The sequence below is a fragment of the Plecotus auritus genome, assembly GCF_963455305.1.
Source record: "Plecotus auritus genome assembly, chromosome: 2".
Lineage (NCBI taxonomy): Eukaryota > Metazoa > Chordata > Mammalia > Chiroptera > Vespertilionidae > Plecotus > Plecotus auritus.
This window is the reverse complement of record NC_137771.1, coordinates 222,131,636-222,156,181: the sequence shown is the minus strand read 5'-3', so window position 1 is coordinate 222,156,181 and position 24,546 is coordinate 222,131,636. Positions and strand designations below refer to the sequence as shown.

Sequence of the window (24,546 nt, the reverse complement as noted above, 5' to 3'; positions counted from 1 at the left end):
ATCCACCATACACACACCAAAGGTTATTTCCGGTTTATGTTATACTAGAGGCCCGGTGCACGAAATTCATTCACTGGGGGCAGCGGGGTGTTCTCTCAGCCTGGCCTGCGCCCTCTCACAGCCCGGGACCCCTTGCTCCTTACTGCCCTCCGGCAGCAGAGGCGAAAGAGGCTACCACCACCACTGCTGCGCTCGCCAGCTGTGAGCCTGGCTTCTGGCTGAGCAGCACTCCCCCTGTGGGAGCGCACTGACCACCAGGGGGCAGCTCCTAGGTTGAGCGTCTCCCCCCTGGTGGTCAGTGCACATCATAGCGACTGGTCATTCCACTGGTTATTCCACTGTTCAGTAGATTTGCATATTAGGGTTTTATTATACAGGATGTTCCTACTGGCCAAGTTCCCAACTGTTTTTCCCTTTTCTATTTCAATCACTCTTTGGCTATGTGGGGCAGAAAGAGGTAGAATATTCAATAAAAGGAGAAACCAGACCGAAACCAGGAAAATGCTCCTTAGTGACACCACCCTGGGTATTAGTTTCCTGTTGCTGCTGTAACAAGGCACCATCACAGAGTGGTAGAGATAACACAAATGTTAACACACACACACATGATTTATTCTGTAAGGTCGCAAGTTCTAAAACAGGTCAACAGGAGGCACTGGGGGGAATTCATTTCATTGCCTTTTCCAGCTTTTAGAGACACCCCACCTTCACGCCTTGCCCATAGCACCTTCCTCCATCGTCAAAGACAGTGGTGTCACATCTTCAAGTCTCTCTGGTCCCTCTGTTCACTGTCTCACTGCCTCTTGCTTCTGACCCTCCTGTCTCCCTTTTGTAAGGTCTCCTGTGATGACATTGGGTCCACCCAGTGCAGATAATCCAGATCATCTCCGCATCTCAAGACCCTTAAGTCAATCCCGTCTGCAAAGGCCCCTCTGCCCTGAAAGGGAACTCATGCACAGGTCTGGGGACTGGGATGCAGACATTTTTCAGGGCCACTCTTTTTTTAAAAATGTTTTTATTGATTTTTAGAGAGAAAGGACGGGAGAGAGAGAGCGATGAGAGAGGAACATCATCCATCAGCTGCCTCTTGCACACAACCCCAGCATGTGCCCTGACCAGGAATTGAACCACTCACCTCTCCTGGGTCAACGCTCAACCACTGAGCCACACAGGCCAGGCTTCAGGGGGCACTCTTGAGCACATCACACCCCAGCATATCGGGGCTGCTCTTACAGGAGCCCAGGTGTAAGAATTTGAGACACCCCTCCCTTTGGTGTAGGTTGTTTTCAGCTTCTTCTTTATCTCTTTTGATCAAGTGGAGAAGGGAGGGGAGCTTTGAAAATGGGGGGGATGAGTCCTGCCCTGACTAACAGGTAAGACAAACCAGACAGGGACCCACGGCAGTGAAATCTGCCCAGATGATAGGAGTAAAATGGTACCTCTGACTTAGAGAAGTTGGTTCAGGTGGTTGATAGGGGTCTCACAGCGGTGTCCGCTCAGCCCAGCCCTGCAGAAGAAAAAGGAAAAGCCATCCAAGTGCTCAGAGTGGGACATAGTCATCCCTGGATGTGCTGCCCGCCCCAGGCCCTCTGCTTGCTCTCCTGGGTACCCCATGCCAGACCGACCTCACTAGTCAGCATGATGAATAAAAACTTTGCAGGTCAAGCTAATGGAATTTGGGGTTGTCCACAGGTGTCTGGATTCACCCTCCCGGGGGTGAGGATTCTGGGTCTCATGCCCCTGGATAATAAGAGGGGCAGATCATATCCTTTGCAAGGGACACTGAGAGGTGCTTGAATCTCCATCTCTAGGTCAAGTGTGCAAGAAACACCGTTTTGTTTCTGTTTTATAATTCTGGTTCTGACTAGACCCACCCCCCAATTCTGCTGCAATGACAGAAAAGCCTAGTTTGGTCATTCTTGACTTCCAGAATGAATCTCGTTGTAAGAACTGAATCCCGGGAAATGTGCTGGATAAGGGAAGAGATGGAAGTGACTAAGTTTCCAACTTTATGAACTTATAAGGAACCAAATATTAAACAAAGAAAGTAAGATTTCTGACCACCGTCCTCTTCCTTCTTTCCTGTCCTGGAACTGGTCCTTGTGTTTACAAGCCTAGTCTGACCCCTGCTGGCGTCATCTGGAAATGGACGTCCTGTTATCAGGGACTCCCATCTCCAACACCCATGACATGAGTGCCTTGATTTCCTTACCTGTGGACTTGAAAAGCACAAACCTGGAAGGGATTCTTGGGTTTTGACATGGTGGATGTTAATGATATTAATACACCTTATGGCACAATGACTGGATGGAAGGTGGTGAAAATGGGAGGGGCAGCTGGCCTCAGGCTAGCAGCAAAGGAATCGAGGAGCCTAACTCAGTGCCTCTGATGGAGAACTGCTTAGGGACAGGTCTGGGGCCACCGCAATTTGGCCAACACTCTCCTGTGTTTATCTGAGAAAAATCATCATCTTTTTCCCCTAAATTAATTCTTATTTTAGAACCAAACTTGGAATGTTTTAGGTATGAGTCATGTTGGTGAATTTTATAGACTTGTCCAATGGATGACTTCCTGAGCACCCATGAGCTCCCCTGGGGGATTCCAGAAATATGTGTTGTGTTTTATGAGAATCGCACAGGCATTCTTACTGTCTAGGTCAGTGGTCAGCAAACTGCGGCTCGCGAGCCGCGATTTGCCGCTCTGTTAACTAATGAGTTTGCCGACCACTGCTAGGGAAAAACACTTAAAAAACATTTTAATAATGTAGTAATGTCTTTAACCTGAAGTCAAAACTTCTGGGTAAGGGTAATGCCTTAGCAGTGTTCGGCAAACTCATTAGTCAACAGAGCGGCAAACCGCAGCTCGCGAGCCGCATGTGGCTCGCGAGCCGCAGTTTGCCGACCATTGGTCTAGGTGCTTTCCTAGTGTCTTGAGGGAAAGGAGAGAAGGAATTCACTCTATAGTCACTGTCCTGGCTCAGCCGGGAGTCCCCTCCATGGCCATCTCCTATAGAGGGACAGGTGTATGGTAATTCTTCATCCTAGAAGAAGACACGCTGAAAACCAGGGCAAGGCAACCTGGAAACTCTTAGTTTAAAGAATTGGAAGCACAGGCGATTTCAACAACAAAGGAGAAGGAAAAATTTATTTGTAATTGTAAACCATTTTCACAAACAACTAAATATGAAAGATTAGTAACTGATCGGTGTTAACTCCCAGAGCGCCAGGCGTGTGGTGGCACAGGCCCCTCACTTTGGGCCCATCTTAGTCTGGAGCATCGGATTGTCTAGGGTCATCTTCTTCAAAAGTCACATTTCCTCGGAAGGAAAGGGAAACATGAGTATTTGATATGAACTTTTTTCTATTTTAAAATTCTTTCTTTGCCGAGTTGGCATGTTGGACTGGATGGTTGTCCGTGTGAGGCTATCCTGTGCATCATAGAACATTTAGCAGCATCCCTGGCCTCCGCCCCAGAAGATGCCAGTAGCACTGCCCTCCACCCTGCCCAGCCCTCTAAGTCTCTACCAGCCGTGGGCAAACTACGGCCCGCGGGCCGGATCCGGCCCGTTAAGCTGTTCTATCCGGCCCGCGGAGCCGAAAGAGCGGAGGGTTCTCTTGCTCTCCCCTCCGCTCCTTTACTTTGAATTTATATTAGTTCACACAAACACTCCATCCATGCTTTTGTTCCGGCCCTCCGGTCCAGTTTAAGAACCCATTGTGGCCCTCGAGTCAAAAAGTTTGCCCACCCCTGCTAGACACTGCCAAATGTCCAGAGGCCAAAACCGCTGAGCAAAGGCAAGGTCCTTCTGTCCAGGCTGTTTCAGGAACCTGAAATCTCTGCTACCAGCTGGTCCTGATGTCATGACCCACTCCCAGCTGGTTCTCGGACTCCTCATCCCGAGTATTGCTCACGCCGGCCCCCTCCCCTTGCTCCCCCCACCTCGGGTTCTGGGTGGGGATGGCCTTCCCAGGACCTGCAGTGGCAGAAGCTTCTAGGTTAATGGTGCATTCAAACCCATTTAAAAAGGGCTGGTCCCCACCTGGCCAGTGTGGCTCAGTGGTTGAGCATTAACCATGCACCAAGAGGTCACCAGTTTGATTCCCGTTCAGGGCACATGCAGGAGGTCAATAGTTATCTCTCATTGATGTTTCTATCTCTCTCTCTTCCTCCTAAGAATCTATTTAAAAACGTATTATTTTTAATAATAAAGGACTGGTTCCGAACACTGCCAGTTCCTACCCCTGTGCCTCAGCCTTGGTAAGCCACGTGACAATACACAGCCAAGCTCTGCATTTCTAGCGGGACTCTGCAGCCTGAGGCCTGCTCGCCTGGCAGACATGGAGATTAGCAAAGAGCAGAGGGAGAGGGTGTCTACGGGCCCTGCTGTCCCTGCCACCGCAGGAGGTTTGCAGGAGCACCTGGGAGGGAGCAGCACCCCTGTGGGACCCACGTGAGTTCACAGAAGGTGCTCAGAGACCTTCTCCCAGCCTGGCTCGGGGTGGGGGGGGGGGGTCAAAGGGAAGAGAACCTCCCAGCCTGTCCCAGCGTGTGAGACCCCCCAGAGCTCAGGCTCACCCTGCTGGTCTATGTTGTCGAAGCGGAACTCCTCCCGGCCATAATCGCCGCTCTCCTCCCTGAAGTTATCGGCGTCTTCCTCTCCGGGCCTCATGAAATCGGCCTCCGCATCTGAGAGATCCGTTGGAGGCTGGGCCTCCTCCCCAGCCTCCCCCAGGGCTGCATGCGAAGAAACAAAGGGAAACAGCGTCCAGCAGGGCGCAGGCCTGTGCAGGGTGGCCGCTTCCTCCCCTGCTCGGGACCCACTCTCCCTCCTGCCGAGAGCAGCACCCCGCTTCTCCCTCAGGGGACCACGCCTCCCCACTGGACGTCACCCAGCTCCAGCCCAGGCCGGGCCAGCAGAGCATCCGGTCCCCATCACAGTGACCATTCTGGGATGATGGCTATGTCCCAAGGGTTCTGATGATCAGACTGAGAAAGCAGCTCTCTGCTCCCCAAGGCTCTCGAGCTGCTTGGGTGACGATTTGATAAAGTCATTGAGGGTGAGTCTCCGTGGAGCAGAGCCACCGCCTGTGAGAGGAGAGACCTGACAGCTGCGCCCTGACCCAGCCACGCCTGAGGCTGGCTCCACCCGACCTCCCAGCTGTGTGAACCAATAGACTAGTGTTATTTCTCTGAGGCCAACTTGACCTGGCTTCTCATCACTTGCAGTTCCGCAGCATCCCCAGCGCCTAACTGCCCCTCAGGAAGACCTGTTGTGATGGACGGACGTGGCCCAGACCCTTCTTCACGGAAGGGCTTGTCCCCCAGCTGCTGTCAGCTGGCTTTTCCGAGGCCACGCCCACAGGCAATCGTTGACCAAGGTGAGGGGATAAGTGTTCCAAGGGACCTTTCAGCTCCAGGGCTTCCATGGAATCAACCAAGGTGTTGAGGGCCTGAGCCATGGCTGCGCTCTATGCACTCAATCCTGCTGATTCGGTGCTAGGAGGCCGGGTCCCAGAGCCTCTCCCTAATAACCCCATGCACACGGGAGGAGCCAGGCGTCGGCTCCCCAGGAGCCCGGCCGCAGCCGGCCTGTGCAGAGGTTGTTGCTCAGCCCACCCCACCCCACGCCTGCCTGGGCCGTACCCTCGGCTGCCAGGGTCTCCTCCTGGCCAGGCACATCCGCAGGCGGCGGCTCTTCAGCGAGGGTCGGTGTCCACAAGGCCAACTCGGTGATTTTGGTGGCTTTCCACTTCGGAAGGGCAGTTATTAATGACTCCTCCTCCTCTTCCTCTTCCACTCTCTCCTATTTGAAGTTGAAAAATGTGAATTGGCCTACATTTGTGTAAACGAGGTATGGGATACTTAGAGGAAGGGGAGAAAGGGAAGGTGTGTAATTGCATTTGAGCATTACTATAACACGATTCAGAGAGCAGATCAATTGCCAGCTTCCCAGGTACAGTCTTTGCGGCTCTGGAAGGCACTGGGATGGGAAAAGGAAGGGCAGCGGGACACTGTGCCTAACCTCTCCCTCCTGGCACCTGGAACGCCTGCGGACTCACTCCCCAGCCCCTGGAACAGGTGAGACATGACCAGGCCGAAATGCGCTTCTCCATGGCTCAGCCACATTTTCCTGCTCTAAGATTCCTTCTGCACAATAAAGCTAACATTGCAGGAAGAAGAGGCCTCAGCCCTAACTGGTTTGGCTCAGTGGATAGAGTGTCGGCCTGCGGACTCAAGGGTCCCAGGTTCGATTCCGGTCAAGGGCATGTACCTTGGTTGCGGGCACATCCCCAGTAGGGGGTGTGTAGGAGGCAGCTGATTGTTTCTCTCTCATCAATGTTTCTAACTCTCTCTCCCTCTCCCTTTCTCTCTGTAAAAAATCAATAAAATGTATTTTTTTAAAAAAAAGAGGCTTCGCAGCCTGCTCAGACAACCTTGCAGTGATGTCGAAGGCGATAAAGACTGCAGCTCTAGTTTCAAGGATTATGGAGGGAAAATAAAATCCCAGAGCAGCTACTTCCCATCACTCAGCCCACAGGAGGAAAGCCACGGCGTGCCACGACCCGGCGCCACGAAGCACAAGCCTGAAGCCAAATTCCACTTTTATTCCATTTCAGTTTTGTAAACGTTGCTCACAATTAACTAAATGGACGCCACGAGTCATGAAACGGTTGCAACGTGTACTTTGAAAAACATCGTTCCAGGACTTAGCATCGGTAACCTTTTCTATCAACTATTCGGGGCTTCGCTGGCCACCTGGTGTCTGTGGCCACTACGCACCCTGCCGCTGTCGTTCAAAACAGCCACAGGTGGCGGGTAAATGAGCCCGCGTGGCTGAGCTCCAGAAAGCCTTATCTACAAAACAGGATGTGGAACCACGTGCACTGAGGGTGGGGACGTGAATGGTGCAGCCACGATAGAAAACTTTGGGAGGTTCCTCAATAAACTAACCATAGAATTACCCTGTGACCCAGCAATGACGCTCGGAGGTATACACCCAAAGGACTGAACACAGAGACTCAGGCAGATAAGTATAGACCAATGTCTGTTGCAGCATTATCACGGTAGCCAAGAGGTAGAAACAGCTCAAGTGTCCGTCAATGGAGTGTTGTTACTCGGCCATAAAAAGGACGTCTGACACCTGTTAGAATACGGCCAAACGTTGAAAACACTATACTCAGTGAAAATCCAGACACAAAGGACAAATGTTGTATGATCCCACTTACATGAAACATCTAGAACAGGCAAATTCATAGACAGAAGGTAAATCAGAAGTGACAACTGCGGGGGGAGGGGAGAAAGACACTAATCAACGGAGACAGAGTTTGGAGATAAAAAGAGTTTCGGAGACGGATGGTAGTGATGGCTGCATGACAGAGTGAATGGATTAAATGCCACTGGAGTGTACACTTAAAAATGGTTAAAATGGCCAATAGTGTATGTATTTTACCACAATTGAAAAAAAAATCAAAACAGGCTGCCACCAGGTTTGGTCCGTGGCTGCAGGTCACCACCCCTTCGCTAAGGGACTGCGTTCCCCTTTGGGGGCCAGAAGTGAAAATTTAGGCTTTCCTGTTTCGTCACAGTCTGATCCTCACCAGAGCACAGTGGTGGCCATGGACAAAGGCCCACTAGTCGAGTGCATTAGTTCACAGACTTATTCCCGGATGGGGATGGTGGTGGGGGCTTATATCAGTGTTTCTCCCCTTAGACGTTACTGATGCCCTTCCAACTTGCTAATCATCATCCTGAAATACTGACTTCTTTTTCTTTTTATTACATTTACTAGAGGCCCGGTGCACGAAATTTGTGCACGAAATTTGTGCACGGGGGGGTTGGGGAGGAGGGGTGTCCTTCAGCCCAGCCTGCACCCTCTCCAATCTGGAACCCCTCGAGGGATGTCCGACTGCCCTCTCACAATCCAGGACTGCTGGCTCCCAACTGCTCGCCTGCTTGCCTTCCTGATTGCCCCTATCCACTTCTTCCTGCCAGCCTGATCACCCCTTAACCACTCCCCTGCCAGCCTGATTGATGCCTAACTGCTCCCCCGCCAGCCTGTTTGCCCCTAACTGCCTTCCCCTGCAGGCCTGGTCACCCCCAACTGCCCTCCCCTGCCAGCCTCATTGCCCTTAACTGCCCTCCCCTGCAGGCCTGGGTCCCCCACAACTGCCCTTCCCTGCAGACCCAGTCACCCCCAACTTCCCTCCTCTGCCGGCCGGGTCACCCCTAACTGCTCTCCCCAGCAGGCTTGATCACCCCCAACTGCCCTCCCTTGCAGGCCTGGTTCCTCCCAACTGCCCTCCCCTGCTGGCCACCTTGTGGCAGCCATCTTGTGTCCACATGGGGGCAGACATCTTGTGTGTTGGAGTGACGGTCAATCTGCATATTACTCTTTTATTAGATAGGATAGAGGCCTGGTGCATGGGTGGGGGCCGGCTGGTTTGCCCTGAAGGGTGTCCTGGATCAGGGTGGGCGTTCCCTTGGGGTGTGGGGCAGCCTGGGCAAGGGGCCTGTGGTGGTTTGCAGGCTGGCCATGCCCCCTGGTGACCCAAGCAGAGGCCCTGGGATCTGGGATTTATTTATCTTCTACAATTGAAACTTTGTAGCCTGGAGTGGAGCCAAGCCTTCTGCTCGCTCCATGGCGGCAGCCATTTCTGTTGGGATTTATGTATCTTCTATAACTGAAACTTTGTAGCCTTAAGCAGAGGCCAAGGCAGGCCAGGTTGTGTGGAGAACTTGGCTTCCTCCATTGCCGGGGGCAACCCTAGCCTCCTGCTCTCTCCAGCTCCATAGCTGCCGCCATTTCTGTTGGGCTTTATTTATCTTCTATAATGAAACTTTGTAGCCTGGAGTGGAGGCCTGGGCCTGCCAGGGTGTGCGGAAAGCTTGGCTTCCTCCATTGCCAGGGAAACCCAAGCCTTCCTCCTGCTCTCTGTGGCCACAGCCATCTTGGTTGTGTTTATTTGCATATTTGCTCCTGATTGGCTGGTGGGCGTGGCTTGTGGGTGTAGTGGAGGTATGGTCACTTTGCATATTGCTCTTTTATTAGATAGGATTGGGGTGATATTGGTCAATAGGATCATATAGGTTTAAAGGTGTGGGTTTCTATGTTACAAGATCCATATATTGCACCATGTGCCCACCACCCAAAGTCAAACCTTCTCCTGTCACCATATATTAGGACCCCCTTCCCCACTCAGAAAAAGCTAAGAACCATATGATTTCACTCAACAGTGTGGTGGTTGCCAGAGGAGAATGGGGTTAAATACTAACCTCGAATTTCACTTTTGCCCCAAGAGCCTAAAACTGAAAAATCCTATCTAATAAAAGAGAAACATGCAAATTGACCATACCTCTGCTACGCCCACAAGCCACTCCCACAAGCCAATCAGGAGCAAGTATGCAAATTAACCCAACCAAGATGGCGGCAGCCACCGAGCTGGAGCAAGCAGGAGGCTTGGGTTGCCCCAGCGATGGAGGAAGCCAAGCTTCCCCCACCCTGGCCTGCCCTGGCCTCTGCTCAAGGCTACAAAGTTTCAATTATAGAAGATAAATAAATCCCAGATACCTGCTTCCAGCCTATGCTTGGGTCACCAGGGGGCGTGGCCAGCCTGCAAACCACCACAGGCCCCTTGCCCAGGCTGCCCCACGCCCCAAGGGAACCCCCACCCTGATCCAGGACACCCTTCAGGGCAAACCAGCCAGCCCCACCCATGCACCAGGCCTCTATCCTATCTAATAAAAGAGTAATATGCAAATTGACTGACACTCCAACACACAAGATGGCTGCCCCCCATGTGGACACAAGATGGCTGCCACAAGATGGCCAGCAGGGGAGGGCAGTTGGGAGGAACCAGGCCTGCAAGGGAGGGCAGTTGTGGATGATCAGGCCTGCAAGGGAGGGCAGTTGGGGGTGATCAAGCCTTCAGGGAAGGGCAGTTGGCGGGGACCCAGGCCTGTAGGGGAGAGCAGTTGGGGGGGACCTGGCCTGCAAGGGAGGTCAGTTGGGGGGACCAGGCCCATCGGGGGGGACCAGGCCTGCAGGGGAGGGCAGTTAGGGGTGACCAGGCCTGCAGGGGAGGGCAGTTAGGGGCAAACAGGCTGGCAGGGGAGCAGTTAGGCATCAATCAGGCTGGCAGGGGAGTGGTTAGGGGGTGATCAGGCTGGCAGGCAGAAGCGGTTAGGGGCAATCAGGAAGGCAGGCAGGCGAGCAGTTGGGAGCCAGCAGTCCTGGATTGTGAGAGGGATCCCAGATTGGAGAGGGTGCAGGCTGGGCTGAGGGGCACACACCCCTGTGCATGAATTTCATGCACCGGGCCTCTAGTATGTAATAAGATGTGTGTGTGTGTTTTATCACTTCACAAGTTAAACAACTGCTCCATCACCAATAAGACCATGGCGGCTAGATTTGTTACTTTGGCAGTACAGTGAGTAGCAGGTCCTTCGGGGGCCAGGTGAGAGGTGTCCAACCCCAGGGAGAGCAAAAGCAGGAAACAGTCGCTGTCAGTTGAACAACAAAGCCAGTCAAATGTGTGTTAAGTTCGGGGCTAGTGTATGGGTGACACACAGGGACAAATGCACTGAGTAGCAGAACCACGTGGGAAGGTGACACGTCCCTGAGGACTTCCGGACACCCTCCTCGCACTCAGACTGGACGTACTGGGAACCAAGAAGACATGATGCTCAGGGGTGGTGGGGGCCTCATTTTTAGCAGTAAAACCAAGCATTTCAGCCATTTCATGTTTTATAGTTAACTAGGAAAATGACCCAGCCAAGAGGGTCATTGAGATTCTGGTCACAGCAAAGAAGGTGGACATCAACCCACGGACCTCAGGGAACCACAGGCTGTTTTGGGGAACACAGTAGCTGTGGTGGAGTGATACAAAGGAAGTAGAACACCACAGGGGAAGGAACCAGAAGAAGAGGGGGGCCGAGGGTCTGCCTAGTGGGGTGCCCTGGGTGAGCCTTGGGATTGTGGGGGTGTTGGGGGATGCCTGAGGCATTTTATTAAATTTCCTATTATCTACAGGCCTGAGCCAGCCAATAACAGGAATACACACACACACATACCCCTTCCCCCAACACACACACACACACACATTTGGATGCCTAATAGTGACAAGTTAGCTGGCTAATTTCAAAATGAAGCATGGAATATCAATACTAATTAGTATTAATATTAATGTTAAGTATTAGAAAGGAACAAAAAGAGAAAATTGTAAGTGGCGTGAGTCATCCAAACGTCCCCGACGCACTGAGTTGTGGCACGATTTGGTGACATCGCCGTGACAGAGTTCAGCGGACGTTTCTGGGCCCTGGCTGCCCAGAGCCCTCTGGCTGGCTCAGAAGTAGCTGGTTCCTCTGCAGGAAACCAGGCCTGGCTGTCAGCGCGCACTGTGACCTGATCTCGCTGAGTTCTGGCAATGCAGTTCCAGACTAACAGGGGCCCGTGAAGAAGGAGCAGGGAAACGGGAAAGTCCCTGAGAGCTGGCACCACTCTCCTCCGCTCCCTCTAGGGGGCTGATGCTCTGGGCCGCTCTCCCCTGCCACTTACCATATCTGTGACCCGATACTCCCCGTGCTGCTCGCATCCAATGTCAAACACATACTTCCCGGGGCCCATAGGCTACGAGCAAAGAGAAACGAAGAGGTACTTCACTCTTGAAAGTCAGCACCCAATAAGAAAGTCCAAAATGCTTTAGAAATGCTACCCCCATAAAACCTACCCGCATCGTGCGATTGTGGGGGGAGTCCAATATAGGTCAAAGAATGCGTTTAAGAACGAATGGCTAACAGAATTGCAAAGTACAGGGCCTATTTTGTTTGTTTTTAAAAACTTAACTATTGCCCTAACCGGTTTGGCTCCGTGGTTCGATTCCGGTCAAGGGCATGTACCTTGGTTGCGGGCGCACCCCCAGTGGGGGGTGTGCAGGAGGCATGTTTCTAACTCTCTCTCCCTCTCCCTTCCTCTCTGTAAAAAATCAACAAAATATATTTTTTTAAAAACTTAACTACATTTAATCCCTTTATACTAGTAATGCATTTATTACAAAAGTTTTACTAAGTCCGAAGCCACAGGCAAACTAGATAGAGATAGAACTACGAATAACATTTTGATGTAATCTCTGTAACCTTGTTTCTAGAACAGAGGGGTTTTGCTTTAAAATCTGATCATAATTACATATACTGACTGCTACTCTGTTTTTACTAGACATATGGCATGAGTGCCTTCCCTTATGTACCAATATTCCTCCACAGCACCAGTCGTCAACCTGTATTTTATTTCATCTGAGAATTATAATCTATTTTACTTATTCGCTATTGCCAATATTTGGTCTTCTGACACGTTTCGTGGACAAAGACTGCCAGAGTAAACATATTCTGAGTTAAATCATTGTGTACACTGTGGAGAGTTCCCCCGGGGTAAAGTTTCAGAAATAACATTTCTGGACAAAAGTATGCACAGTATATATACATAACAATGAGGCTCCCACAGAAGCAAGTAAGAGCCTCTTTGTCCTCAAACCCTTGTGGTTTTTTTTCTGGACCTTACCATTTTGCTCTATCTTTACATTTTTAAATATATAAACAAATCACTGTAAGTCATATCTTTTAAGTTATTTAGTAAGGTTGAATTTTTTTCAATATTTTGACCATTTAAATCGCATTGATCGATGTAAGTGTTTTATATATTAACTGTTAACATGTCCTAACCCCATTCATCATATAATTCTTACTAGTAAACTTCCTTTCTAGTATTTTCTAATCTATAAGGGATTGTTTTTATTAGGCAAAATCTCCTGGCTTTTTGTTTAGAAAGTCTACCTCATTTTAAAGTTAATAACCTATTTTCCTCGCAGTGATTTTGTTTATATTTAAATCTTCATTTCTTCTAGAAAGCGCCTTTTTCTATAAGCTGGAGGACAAACTCCGATTTTCTTTTTCTCCCAAACGGTTACCAGCACCATTTCTTGACTTCTCCCGTCATTTCCTTAGTAATTTGAAATGACATCCTGACCGAGCGCTACATTGTGACACATCCTTGCATCTGTCACTCGACTTGCTGCTTCTCGGATCTGCGTATCTCCATCCTAATGAATACCCACAAGAGCAACGCTGGGAACCACATGGGCAGGGTGTAGGTTTGAGGAGAATGCGCTGTTTTACAAAGACTAACAGGAGAATCTGAAATTAGGGCTTGATCATATGTAAATGAAAGCTGAGTTTAAGAGAGCCTGAGGTTACTTCATTGGATCAGTTAAGTAAGCCCAATGTCAACATCTAACAGCCTTCACTTGCTCAGCAAACTCTTCCTTCAGGGACAGTGTCTGTCCAGCCCCTGATCAGAGCCACAGGAATGCCAGGCTGGTAGGTTCTGAGTCCATCGGTTTCTCTGCACCCCACTAGGGCTCGGACAGAAGGGCAAGCTGAGCCACAAAGTCCTGCCCACAGACATGACCGGAGTGGGTATTGCAACCTGGAGGCCTCAGGCCCAAGGTCTGGTGCTCCAGGCGGTTCTCCGGTCCCACAACCACCAGGTGAGGGGGGCTCATGGTCTTCCTCCCCAGAGCCAGCCCAGCGCCCCCCCAGGGGAGAGAAAGTCAGAACCCCCACATGCTCAACCGCAGAAAACGTTCAGTCGTTCCTGACAAACGAGGATCTCACATCTGATTCCCCCATGAGACTGAGCACACACAACAAGGGGGGCAGTGTGCCCCGTGTTATAAGGATGTGACCAGCCACTGCTAGAAGAGACTGCGATTTACTGAGATGCAGAGAAACTGGCCAGTCCCCCCGCCCCCCAACTCTGCCCTCTGTAGGTTATCAGGATGCTCCGAGGGAGGCACAGCTGTCCCGTTTCCCATATTCGGAGGGATGGAGGGTTTTCCTGGGTTTCCAGTATTTCCCGGGCACACGGATACTCAGGCTGGGGACAAGGGCACTGCGTATTTCACAGGCAAACATCACTTCCTGCTGACTTACGTTTTTGTTCAAGAACTTGCCCTGGTACCTGTGGTTCAGGTGAAGGAGCTCGGCCGCGCCCTCCTGCTGACCGTTCACCCAGGTCCCCACATACTTGCTGCCAGTCTCCGCGTAGAAATAGGTGCCTTGCCCGTGCCTGGGGGAAGACAGGGGCACAAAGCCTGTTGATCCGAAGCATGAGAAACCTCCCGGTGTGTAGGCAGGCCGTTCACCGAGGGCGCTGGGCTGGCACAGGGTCACGGCCATCGCCTCCTATATCTGCCCCAGCAGAGCATGGCTCTGCTCCCTGTGCCCACGCATGGGGCGGGCATTGCCTGCCGGACAGCGGGGCCTTCCTGCGGGTCAGCTGGTTCTCATGTGAAGGGGCACTGCTCCTGGGAGCCGAGGCTCAGTCCCCAGAAGGTTCTTGCTCTGTGCCCTCACCCCCCAGGGCCCTGGGGTGCAGGACCCACGTGCTCTCCCCCACGGGTCTGCACCTGCATCGTCCCGCAGCCTCACCTGAGAGCCTGGCAGGGTTCGAAGTGCCTGGCAGCCTTGGCACCTGAACTTTTGTCATGATTCTCTTTCTTAATAAGACATCGTCATGTTCTCATTACATGAATCGTCTACAGGACTAAAGAGAGAACCGAACCTTTGGTGGGCGAACCACTCTCCGGTGTAGGTGTCGTTATTGACGTAATAGTAGACGCCGTGGCCGTGCCTCAGGTCGTCCACCCACTCCCCTGGAAGACACGACACAAAAGCAAGCCCTGGTGAGAAGGGAGCCCGCCCTTCACCCCTTCGCCGCTGTCTCTTTCCACTCCGACTCCCCTCCGCCCCTGCCTCCCAGCCGGATGGCATGGAGTAGAAAGCTAGTTGAGGGGGGCTGAGTCAGGGGGTAGCTGAGCATGGGGTTGGGCACGTGTATGGATGGGGGCCACAGTCACGTGTGTGTGGCCAGCAGCACAGCGAGGGTTCAAACCAGGGCTCGTCTGCCCCGCTGCCAGCGGTGCCGGCACCACACTCCTCTGCCTTGTGTGCAGTTGGGGACCCAGCAACTACGTCAAGGCTTGATCCCGGCCAGGTGCCAGCATTTCCCTCCATTCCCCACCTCACCCTCTGGCTCCTAAGTGGTGATGATATCACACAAGGAAGTGGTTACCCAGCCAACATTTACTGAGTGCTCCCCATCCCTCAAGCATGACCCTGAGTGTTCCACATGGCGTAATTCACTGCAAATGAGAAAGCCGAGGCAGGGAGGGATGAGGTCCCCTGTACAAGGTCACACCTTGTCTTTTGGGGTCACAAGTCTTGGGAAATCTGATGAAACTAGAGAACTTCTTCCCAGAAAAGCCCAGAGCATAGACTTTTGCACACAGTTTCTGAAGGCTCGTGCCCACTCCCCACTTGTCTCTCTTCCCAGGGTGGGAACTTCCTTTATCCCCTGTTCCAGCCGTGGGCAAACTACGGCCCGCGGGCCGGATCCGGCCCGTTCAGCTGTTCTATCCGGCCCGTGGAGCCGAAAGAGCGGAGGGTTCTCTTGCTCTCCCCTCCGCTCCTTTACTTTGAATTTATATTAGTTCACACAAACACTCCATCCATGCTTTTGTTCCGGCCCTCCGGTCCAGTTTAAGAACCCATTGTGGCCCTCGAGTCAAAAAGTTTGCCCACCCCTGGATTAGACTAACACTATAGGCACCACCAGATGACAATGGTGCCGGGGCAGCAGTGGGGTTCTTGGAAATAAGGGAACCAGAATCTTCCTGAGACATAACATTGGCATGTAAAGAACTATTGTGGAAGTAAGAACACCAGTGTAGCCCAGCCGGTGTGGCTCAGTGGTTGACCATCGACCTATATAAACCAGGAGGTCAGGGTTCGATTCCTGGTCAGGACACATGCCCAGGTTGTGGGCTCCATCCCCAGTAGGGGGCATGCAGGAGGCAGCTGATGAATGATTCTCTCTCATCAGTGTTGTTTCTCTCTCTCTCTCCCTCTCCCTTCCTCTCTGAAATCAATAAAAAAATATTTTTTTAAAAAAAAAGAACACTAGTTTAACAAGGCAGAATGCCTCTCTGACAAGAAGCCCTCAGTGAAGGCTCTGCCAGGTCTAAACAAGCAGTGTGTTCCTCAGACGAGGGGTCTGCCAGAAATGGAGACAGCAAAAATAACTTCAAACAGACCAATGCTACAGAGCGTCCAACATAACGTCCTGGGTGCAACCCACTCCCCAGTTTGTGCTCGCCCAGCAGCCTCCCTGGCATTTGCTCCTCAGGACCCAGGCTCACAGGAGAGAATGTGCTGGTCACAGGGACAGTCACATTTCTCATCATTACAAGGCTTTCTGGTTTCTGCATCAACCCTGTGAACATAGCAACACAGTTTGTGTTTGTTGAGTGACTGACTAATCCGGAGAACTTTAAACTTTCTCATTCTCCTCAGTTTTCACAGACGAGTTCAATCCCAAAAGCAGACCTCTGCAGCACAAAAAGCTGCTTGGCGACAACATCTTACCTTCATATTTTGATCCATCTGGGTATATAAAAGTGCCTTGACCGTGCTTTTTATTTTTAAAGTATTCTCCGCTGTATCGAGCACCATTTTTAAATTTGTAGATCCCCTGGAACACATTGATTATAGGATTCATGTCATTCCTGAGTTCAACACTCACTAACAGAGCGTTAAATACAGAAAGTGACCCACGCAAGTCACTGATTCTGACCTGGCCGTGTCTTTTTCCGTGTTCATAGCTCCCCTCGTAGGTGTCCCCATTGGGCAGCCTGGCTCTCCCGTGGCCATGCCTTTCACCTGCCTCGTTCCGTTCCCCTTCATACTCCTGGCAACAGCAAGAAAGTCAGCATACTTACAGCTGCCACCGTTTGAGTGCCAACCATGTGCTAAGCATTTTATAAATAGAATCCCATTGAACCCTCCCAGTCCTCAGTAAGGCAGCTAACCATACCTGGGCACGAAAAAGTTACAGATCTGCCTGGCTGTTTTGGCTCAGTGGATAGAGCGTCGGCCTGCAGACTGAAGGGTCCCGAGTTTGATTGCGGTCAAGGGCACAGGCCAGGGTTGCAGACTCGATCCCAGTAGGGGGTGTGCAGGAGGCAGCCAATCAATGATTCCCTCTCATCATTGATGTTTCTATCTCTCCCTCTCCATTCCTCTCTGAAATCAACTTTTTTTTAAAAAAAGTTACAAATCCAGTGGGGCCATTTGAGGAGAGAAACTGGAAAGCTAGCTGGGCAGGTGTTGTAGGTTGGGTTCCCTCAGAAGCAGACCCTGAGGAGGTGGATCTTTCTAAGTGCTCCAGGGAGAAACCAGGAAGAGAGCGAAGTAACAGATGCGGCCGAGGAGGCCACCAAGCACGGGGAATGTCCAGGATGTCCGGGACTCAGCCTTATCGCACAGGGGATTCTGGAGTGCAAATCACTGCAGCTTGTCCTGGGTTTCAGCACCAACCCCTGGCTGCCTCGGGTTGGGCTCCCTGGCCCTTCTGGCTTCCCCTACTGGCCAGGTGGCTCCAGTGCATTGAGGGGCCAAGGAGGAGCTGGGAGACGGAGGCACAGAGCTAGTTAAAAGGCATGGGTAGCCGCCCAAAAGGTGCTAGGCTTTTCTGTTCATTGGAAACTATTTCAACCCTGTGCCCTGCACACACGCAGAGGTTAAGGCTAGGAAATGGCCTCCCTCTGGCTTAGACAGGTTAATCTCCCAACAATATATGCTCACACAGAGCCCAGCTCACCTCACTGTGCACGCCTTGCCTCCTCTCTATCGCCTAGTGGTCGGCAAACTCATTAGTCAACAGAGCCAAATATCAACAGGACAACAATTGAAATTTCTTTGGAGAGCCACATTTTTTAAACTTAAACTTCTTCTAACGCCACTTCTTCAAAATAGACTCGCCCAGGCCATGGTATTTTGTGGAAGAGCCACACTCAAGGGGCCAAAGAGCCGCATGTGGCTCGCGAGCCGCAGTTTGCCGACCACTGGTAAATCAAGGAGCAATTCCAATGACCTGGGTCAGTCCCGAAAGAGTGAAGAAAGCACAGGTGATTCTCAGGAAACCTTGGCTGAGCCGGAGACCTCCTCAGCATTGCCTGAAGGCTGCCCGGAAGCGGCTCTCCGCCATCCACCCCAGTCCTGAGGAGCCAAGCCCCACAGCGGAAATACTTATTCACAATAGTGTGGCACCTTGGGAAGAGCCAGCCATGCAAGAAAACTGCCTGGATGGAAGCTAATGGCAGGGAGGATGCTTGGGGCCTTTGACTTGGGAATCTTTGCCTTTAACAGGAAGAGGGCTGGGGAGGAGGACAGAGCGAGAAGGGATGTGGCCAGCAGACGCCGTGACGTTTCACCTTTCACCGCCGACTTCCAAGACGCAGCGCCCACTGTGGCCCGCGTGCTCCTCGTCCCTGGCTGGGCCTCCCGGAGCAGGGGGCGGGAGGAGGGGACCTGCAACTGGCCTCCAGACCTCCCTATTATGCAAACCCAGTCTGGCCTCCGGGGATCCGCCTGCCACCGCGCACCCCGGGAAGCCCCTGGCTCTGCCGGAGCTCTCACCCCAAGATCAGCTTCTCCCTCCTCCTCCAACTCCTCCGAGCCCAGGTCCGACATGGCCTTGCCTCAACCTAGATCACCGCTGCTGGCGCCACTCTAGTCGGTAAGTACCAGCCACCCCCGCGTCCTCCGTCGCCATAGAGACGCGTCCAGCCCCGCCTCCCTCCGGGAGCGGGCGGAGGGATGGGAAGGCGCTAGGACGAGCCACCCGCAACCCTTAGGATGCTGTCATAGCAACGGGACACATCGGCCAATCGCTGCCCGGGACGATAGGGGAGGCGGGGCCTGGGGCGGACTTGGTACCGCCCGCTGTCTAACCCTACGCCACGTGGCTGACCCCAGGAATCCCTTTTTCCGGCTGCTGGGTGATGCTGCAACGCGGAGCCACCCTTGAGTCAGGCCCCCAAAGAGAAGGGAAGCAGGAGGCGCTTTGGGCCACCTCTGGAGAGGGCTTCACCCTGCCGGGTGTTGGCACTGGCCCTTCCGACCCCGCTCCTCGGTTTCTGAGGCACCTGCGGACTTGTCCTCTCCACCCCACCTTTCTGGGCGGGTCCCGCCCTGCGGTGTTGGCGATCCACAGTGATGCGTCCTCTGAGATCTTCCGTCTTGTTCGTAAACATCTCCTGACACGGAGGCAGCTCTGACCTCTTGGCAGATGCGCTCGCTCGGACTTACGCAACTTCCACTCCTCTTCCCGTCACCTGACCGTCTCCTCCAGACGTCTGACACCGCCTGCACAGGCCCCTCTTGATCTTCCCCAATTCCTCGGTCATCACCGGATCCAGGCCTCCTGACCCTGTAATCTCTGGCCCTCTCAGCCACCCACACTCCTTCTCAACTCAGAAACCCAAATGGGGACGAGTCTCACACGCTGGAATTCAGTATCTCCATGTTCAAGGCCCAAGCCATCTTCTTAGCCTCATGGCCCACCATCCCCTTCCTATATTTGTTACCTGCTTCCCACAAAACCAAACCACAGGCAGTTCCCCCAGATACATCCTTCACTGCCCACTTCTATGCCTTTGCCTGTGCCATACCCTCTCCCTGAAATGCCTTCCTTCCCCCAGCTTATCTATTAACAAGCATAGCCATTCTTCAAAGACTAAGGGGCCACTTCCCCTCCCCCCAAAATCTCCAAATTCATAAGGGCACCCTCAGGGAGAGAGGAGGTATGGGACTTGGCGAAAGAGGAAGGACTTCAACTCTATGTATCATCTATCTGTCCATCATCCATCCGTCATCTATTTTAAAGGTCTGAGTGTGACAAAATGCAATTTTCTATGTGATGTGTGTATTCATATATATTAAGCATATTTCTCTGTATTTTAATTTTTTACTTTAAATATGTGAAAACTCCTTCCTGCAGCTTCTATAGATACTTCCAGTTAGATGTGCTCTCTCTCTCTCTCTCTCTCTCTCTCTCTCTCTCTCTCTCTCAACTCCCATAGTACCACGAATCATCTTTATCACACACAAGAGAAGTTCTGTCTCCTGTAATAGTCATCTGTGTGGGTATCTGATTTCTGGATACTCAGAAGCCATGCCACCCTTATATTTGTCTCCCCATGCACCTAGAAAAGTGGTTTCACACCGTAGATGCTCAACTAAGCCAGTGAAATATGGTCGAGGTGGGTTGTTTTTTTTTAAATATGTTTTTATTGATTTCAGAGAGTGTGAGAGAAAGGAAGAGAGGGATAGAAACATCAATGATGAGAGAGAATCATTGATCAGCTGCCTCCTACACACACCCCTACTGGGGATTGAGCCCGAAACCCGGGCATGTGCCCTGATAGGATACCGAACCTCCACACACACATTTATTACAATTGAGCATGTCATTAAAATAAAAACATCAAAAATATTTTAAGTGTTAGAAATCTGGAATGCTAATCAAGAATATACAAATAAATGTTAGTTTTTTGCATATAAAAATAATTGTCAGAAATGTAACTTTCAAATTTGCTCTAACAATGACAGTAACTATTTGCTAAGTTCTGACTGTGCTGGTAATGCTTTAAGAGTTTTATATGAATTATCTCACTAAATCCTCATGGTCATTTCCCCATTGTACAGCTAAGGAAAGGCAACCTCAGAGAAATGAAATTATTGCTCAAGATTACTCAGCTAGTGGGACTCAAACCAAGTATTCTGCCTTAAGAGCCATTACTGTCAATCACTACCCTCTACTGCCTCCCAGACCTCCGATTTAAGTGAATCACTCTGATTTTCTGGGAGTGGCCTTAAACCACTTAGGAAGCGGAGAAGCACGGGCTCAATAAGTCTTAGATTGAAAAGACAAAAAAACAGAAAGTGGCTTGAGCAAACCCCGTTCTAGATCACATCATTAGCAGCTGGGTGCCTAGCCATAGTGCTAGGGAATCCTAAAATTTACAATTTGATTTATGTCCCACGCATGCAAACTGGACAGAGTTTCCCCCCTGCCCCCACCCCCAAAAAACATCTTTCAATACAGTAGTTTCACTACACTCCAGGTTTAGCAATTGTCCAAATAAGGCAAGATGGAATAAACAACAGGACTGCCTCTAGCTCCCGGCAGCAGCCACTGGACAAAATCCTAACTCCTCCTTCCAGAAAGAGGCTGCTCCCAGCGCAGGTCAGGCACAGCCGTACCTGCTCTCTTCCATGGCGCCTGGGGAGTCCTAGGAAGAGCAGTTGATCCTGATACCCCACACCCCCCAACTCCCATCCCCTGGGTGTCTCAGGAGCGCTTGGTGATCACAGAAGCAGCTGGTTCCAATTCTGAAGGCCCTCAAAAGACGCTTAACTCATCTTCCTCTTTTCTAAGGGTGGATGCGAGGCACAAAGGGAAGGGCATCCTTTTCTGCCTCTTCCAAACCTTGTCAGGGAGGCACTTCCCATAACCCACCAGCAGGGGCTTCCCATAATCCACTGGCAGGGGTCTCCTAGCCAATATTTCCCATCATTCACCAGGACGGGCTTCCCGTCATCCCCCAGGAGGGATTTCCCATCATGCCCAGGGGGGCACTGGCACAGGTGCCGCCCTTAATGGAGAAGGGCAGGTCCCGGCAGCAGGGCCTCAGGTGAGTGGAGAGGAAGCTGCCTGCGGTTCCTCCTCCGCGCTCCCTTTCCCCCGCGAGAAGGTATCTTCCTGCCTTTCTCACATGTAAGTGAGAGACACCGCCTCTCTCTACCGAACTCCCCGCCTAGTCAAACAGGAGAGTGAAGAAAGCTCCGTCCTGGCTGGCCGCGGCCCTCTCCACCCAGGCCTTCCGCATGGCATTGCCCCAGGGAGAGACGCTGTCTGGGAAGCCCTCCCGGGGGTCCCCTTCCGATCTGCCACACTTTTATGACCCACCTCTATGACCTACCTCCAGGCTGGGGGCCCGGCAGCCTGGCAGTTGCCATGACAACTGGCTGCGCCTTTCTTCTGGGCTGCCCAGGACAACACAGAGAAAAGGCCTTAGGAACCGAGGGGAACCAGAAGAATGCAAACAGGGTGTTTTGTTTTTTATTTAAGCGTCTAGCCACCGCCCAGATAAAAAGCAGGGACTTTCAACAAAATGAATTCAGGCCCCTCTTAGCTATGGAAATGTGAGGCTATTAAAATATTTGTATTGCAAGGTTAACTATTATGTACATGCACATATATAAACATACACACACACACACACACACACATAGATAGATAGATAGATAGATAGATAGATAGATAGATAACAAAAAGACAGAAATTGCAACTTCTTTTTTTAAAATAGTTTTTATGGCTATTAGTGGGTAGGCGTCAGAACCAGGGTTGTAATCCTAGCTGTTTGCTTCTTTCTAAAGCCAATTCACCCATCTGTAACATGGAGGCAATATGAACTGCCCCCTTGGGGCTGTTGCAAGGTCTAAATAAGATGTTTATAATGAGCTCAGCACAGTGCCTAGCTTGCAGTAAAGCACTTAGTGGATGTTAGCTATTATTTTACTGATTATACTGTTGTCACTCATAGGGTAGGCTAAGCACCTTTTGTCTATCAATAGGTCTTTGGGGAACTTTTGACTCATTTTCAATCATTATTTCTTTCTGACCAGGATCTAACTGCTAAAGATGGTCCGGTCAATAACTGTTAGTGGCCACCAGAAGTTAGTCTGTGATGAACAGATTATGCTTAATGCATACGCATTAGCACTAATATACAGGAGGGTGGGAAGAGACTGAAGTTTCTTAAAAAAATACATCAACGTGCAGATTCTTAAGTGTTAGTAAGTATTTAAGCGTTTGAGGTTCTGTCTCTTGTAAAAATAGTAACCAACGAGGAGGAAATAAACAGATACATCCACACCTTAGGATATTGAAGATACTGTCATCAAGAGAGGAAAACAAATTCTTTTCCGCCCAGAAAGGAAGATTATTCAGCAATGCCCCACAACCAGTGGGGCAGCCGAGTTAGTGGAGTCAGCCAGGGTGGAGATAAGCTGTCAGGAAATCCCACAGACCAGAAGTTCATGTTGGGCAGCAACTCAAGGGTAGTGACTCATCTCTGCTCCCCTCCCCCACCACATAGCATAGTACGCAGCATATAGTAAGTGCTCAATCAACATATGCTTCTCACATTGAATGTTACATCTATTTTGCCACACAGCTGTGCTTTATGCAACACTTGGGAAAGAAGAAAAAAAAAGCAAAGTACATCAATTTTTAACTCTTTATTATCTTTTTATTTTTTTATTTTTCTTGAACCAGATTCCATTTTCCAAGGACTCTCTCAATACATCAGTTTAATAACTACAGCTGGATGTGCTGTGTCCCTAGGTCATAAGGTCATATTTGGGGGTGGGAGGGGGAGGAGGCTATGAGGAAATGAGAAAAAACATTTCAGACCCATTTGTGGCAGATTCTGTTTAAAAAAAAAAAAATTAGCCAAACTGTGATACCTTGTGGCTACATGTTAGTTCCTCCTTCTAAAATGGATGTCACTCTTCCCTACTAGTGGATGTGGAAGGTTGGGTCTACTTTTGATATTACAGATGGCCTTGCTCTGGCCAGTGGTGGTGGTGAGAGACCCCATGGCGCAAGGGGCTGCACCTTCCAGGGCCTACGGATGGATCAGGGAAGGGACAGGGGCGGAGGCTGCAAGCTGAGTGACATGTACACTCTTCTCTCAGAATAAGGCCCCTACCCAACCTGCAGGAACATCATGAGGATCAAATAAGATAAAGTGGGTAAAAATGCTCTAGGAAAACCAGGTGCTCTATAACTGTAATATAATACTTGATGCATACAGAAGAATACAGGTTCACTTATGTCAGTAATGTAGCAAAGTAATGCAGTGGAACACCTGTGCAAACCACTCCCCCAAATAAAGGAATGAATGAACAGAATCATTGTGAACATCTGAGGGCATAGGTCCGTGTCCACATCTCAAATCCAGCTCTGGAATTCAGTTACATAGATTGAAGAATTATGGGACCACTTGGGAGGAGCATTAAAACTAAACACATACCACCTACCCCATTGCCTCCTAGAATGGCCCAGCCCCACTCTCTCCAACAGAGTGACTCCGGCTGCTCCCTCGCCTGCTGTAAGTAACTTCTTCTTTGCTAATGTGATGGGCAGAACAGCGTCTCATGGTGCCTTTACTTTGTATTCCTTGGTCATTTGTGAGGATAAGCCCCTTTCCCCCAAAGGGTTATTTCTCATCTCCATTAACTATTGTCAGTTATTTAGATCATTTTCCTACAGCAGGGGTCCTCAAACTTTTTAAACAGGGGGCCAGTTCACTGTCCCTCAGACCGTTGGAGGGCCGGACTATAGTTTAAAAAAAAAAAACTATGAACAAATTCCTATGCGCACTGCGGGCCCGGGACGAGTCAGCTGCTAAGCAGGACAGGCAGCGGCACCCGGCGGGCCGGATCAATGTCCTTGGCGGCAGCATGTGGCCCGCGGGCAGTAGTTTGAGGACGCCTGTACAGGATGCTCTCACCTATCTGTGTGGTTGTTCCTTCTTCCTGAAATGTGATTCCCATGTTTCTCTACCTGGTAAACAATCCTTCAAC

General features: G+C 50.9%; 2 protein-coding genes across 5 annotated transcripts in view; one reads left to right on the top strand and one right to left on the bottom strand.

The window, feature by feature from the left end:
* Positions 1–3,119: 3,119 nt before the first annotated feature.
* Positions 3,120–18,687, bottom strand: RSPH1 (radial spoke head component 1). Of its 3 annotated transcripts, none has more exons than XM_080656928.1 (9): positions 18,529–18,687; positions 16,685–16,798; positions 16,477–16,582; positions 14,615–14,705; positions 13,984–14,119; positions 11,555–11,626; positions 5,644–5,803; positions 4,576–4,734; positions 3,120–3,316 (listed from the first exon to the last, which is right to left on the bottom strand). In XM_080656928.1, the coding sequence occupies exons 1-9, from the start codon at positions 18,580–18,582 to the stop codon at positions 3,264–3,266; spliced, it is 945 nt and encodes a 314-aa protein (XP_080513054.1). In that variant the 5' UTR covers positions 18,583–18,687; the 3' UTR covers positions 3,120–3,263. The 3 variants fall into 3 exon arrangements, with proteins under 3 accessions (XP_080513054.1, XP_080513055.1, XP_080513056.1); XM_080656929.1 differs by having other exon boundaries at positions 3,121–3,298; positions 18,529–18,682; XM_080656930.1 differs by having other exon boundaries at positions 3,136–3,295; positions 18,529–18,640.
* A 5,328-nt stretch (positions 18,688–24,015) lies between these two features.
* Positions 24,016–24,546, top strand: part of SLC37A1 (solute carrier family 37 member 1) — a gene marked incomplete at its 3' end in the record, with an annotated part of 54,661 nt that continues 54,130 nt past the window's right edge. The window contains exon 1 of one of the 2 annotated variants that reach the window (XM_080656924.1): positions 24,016–24,071. The remainder of the gene's footprint in view (positions 24,072–24,546) is intronic. The other variant, XM_080656921.1, reaches the window with a different exon arrangement.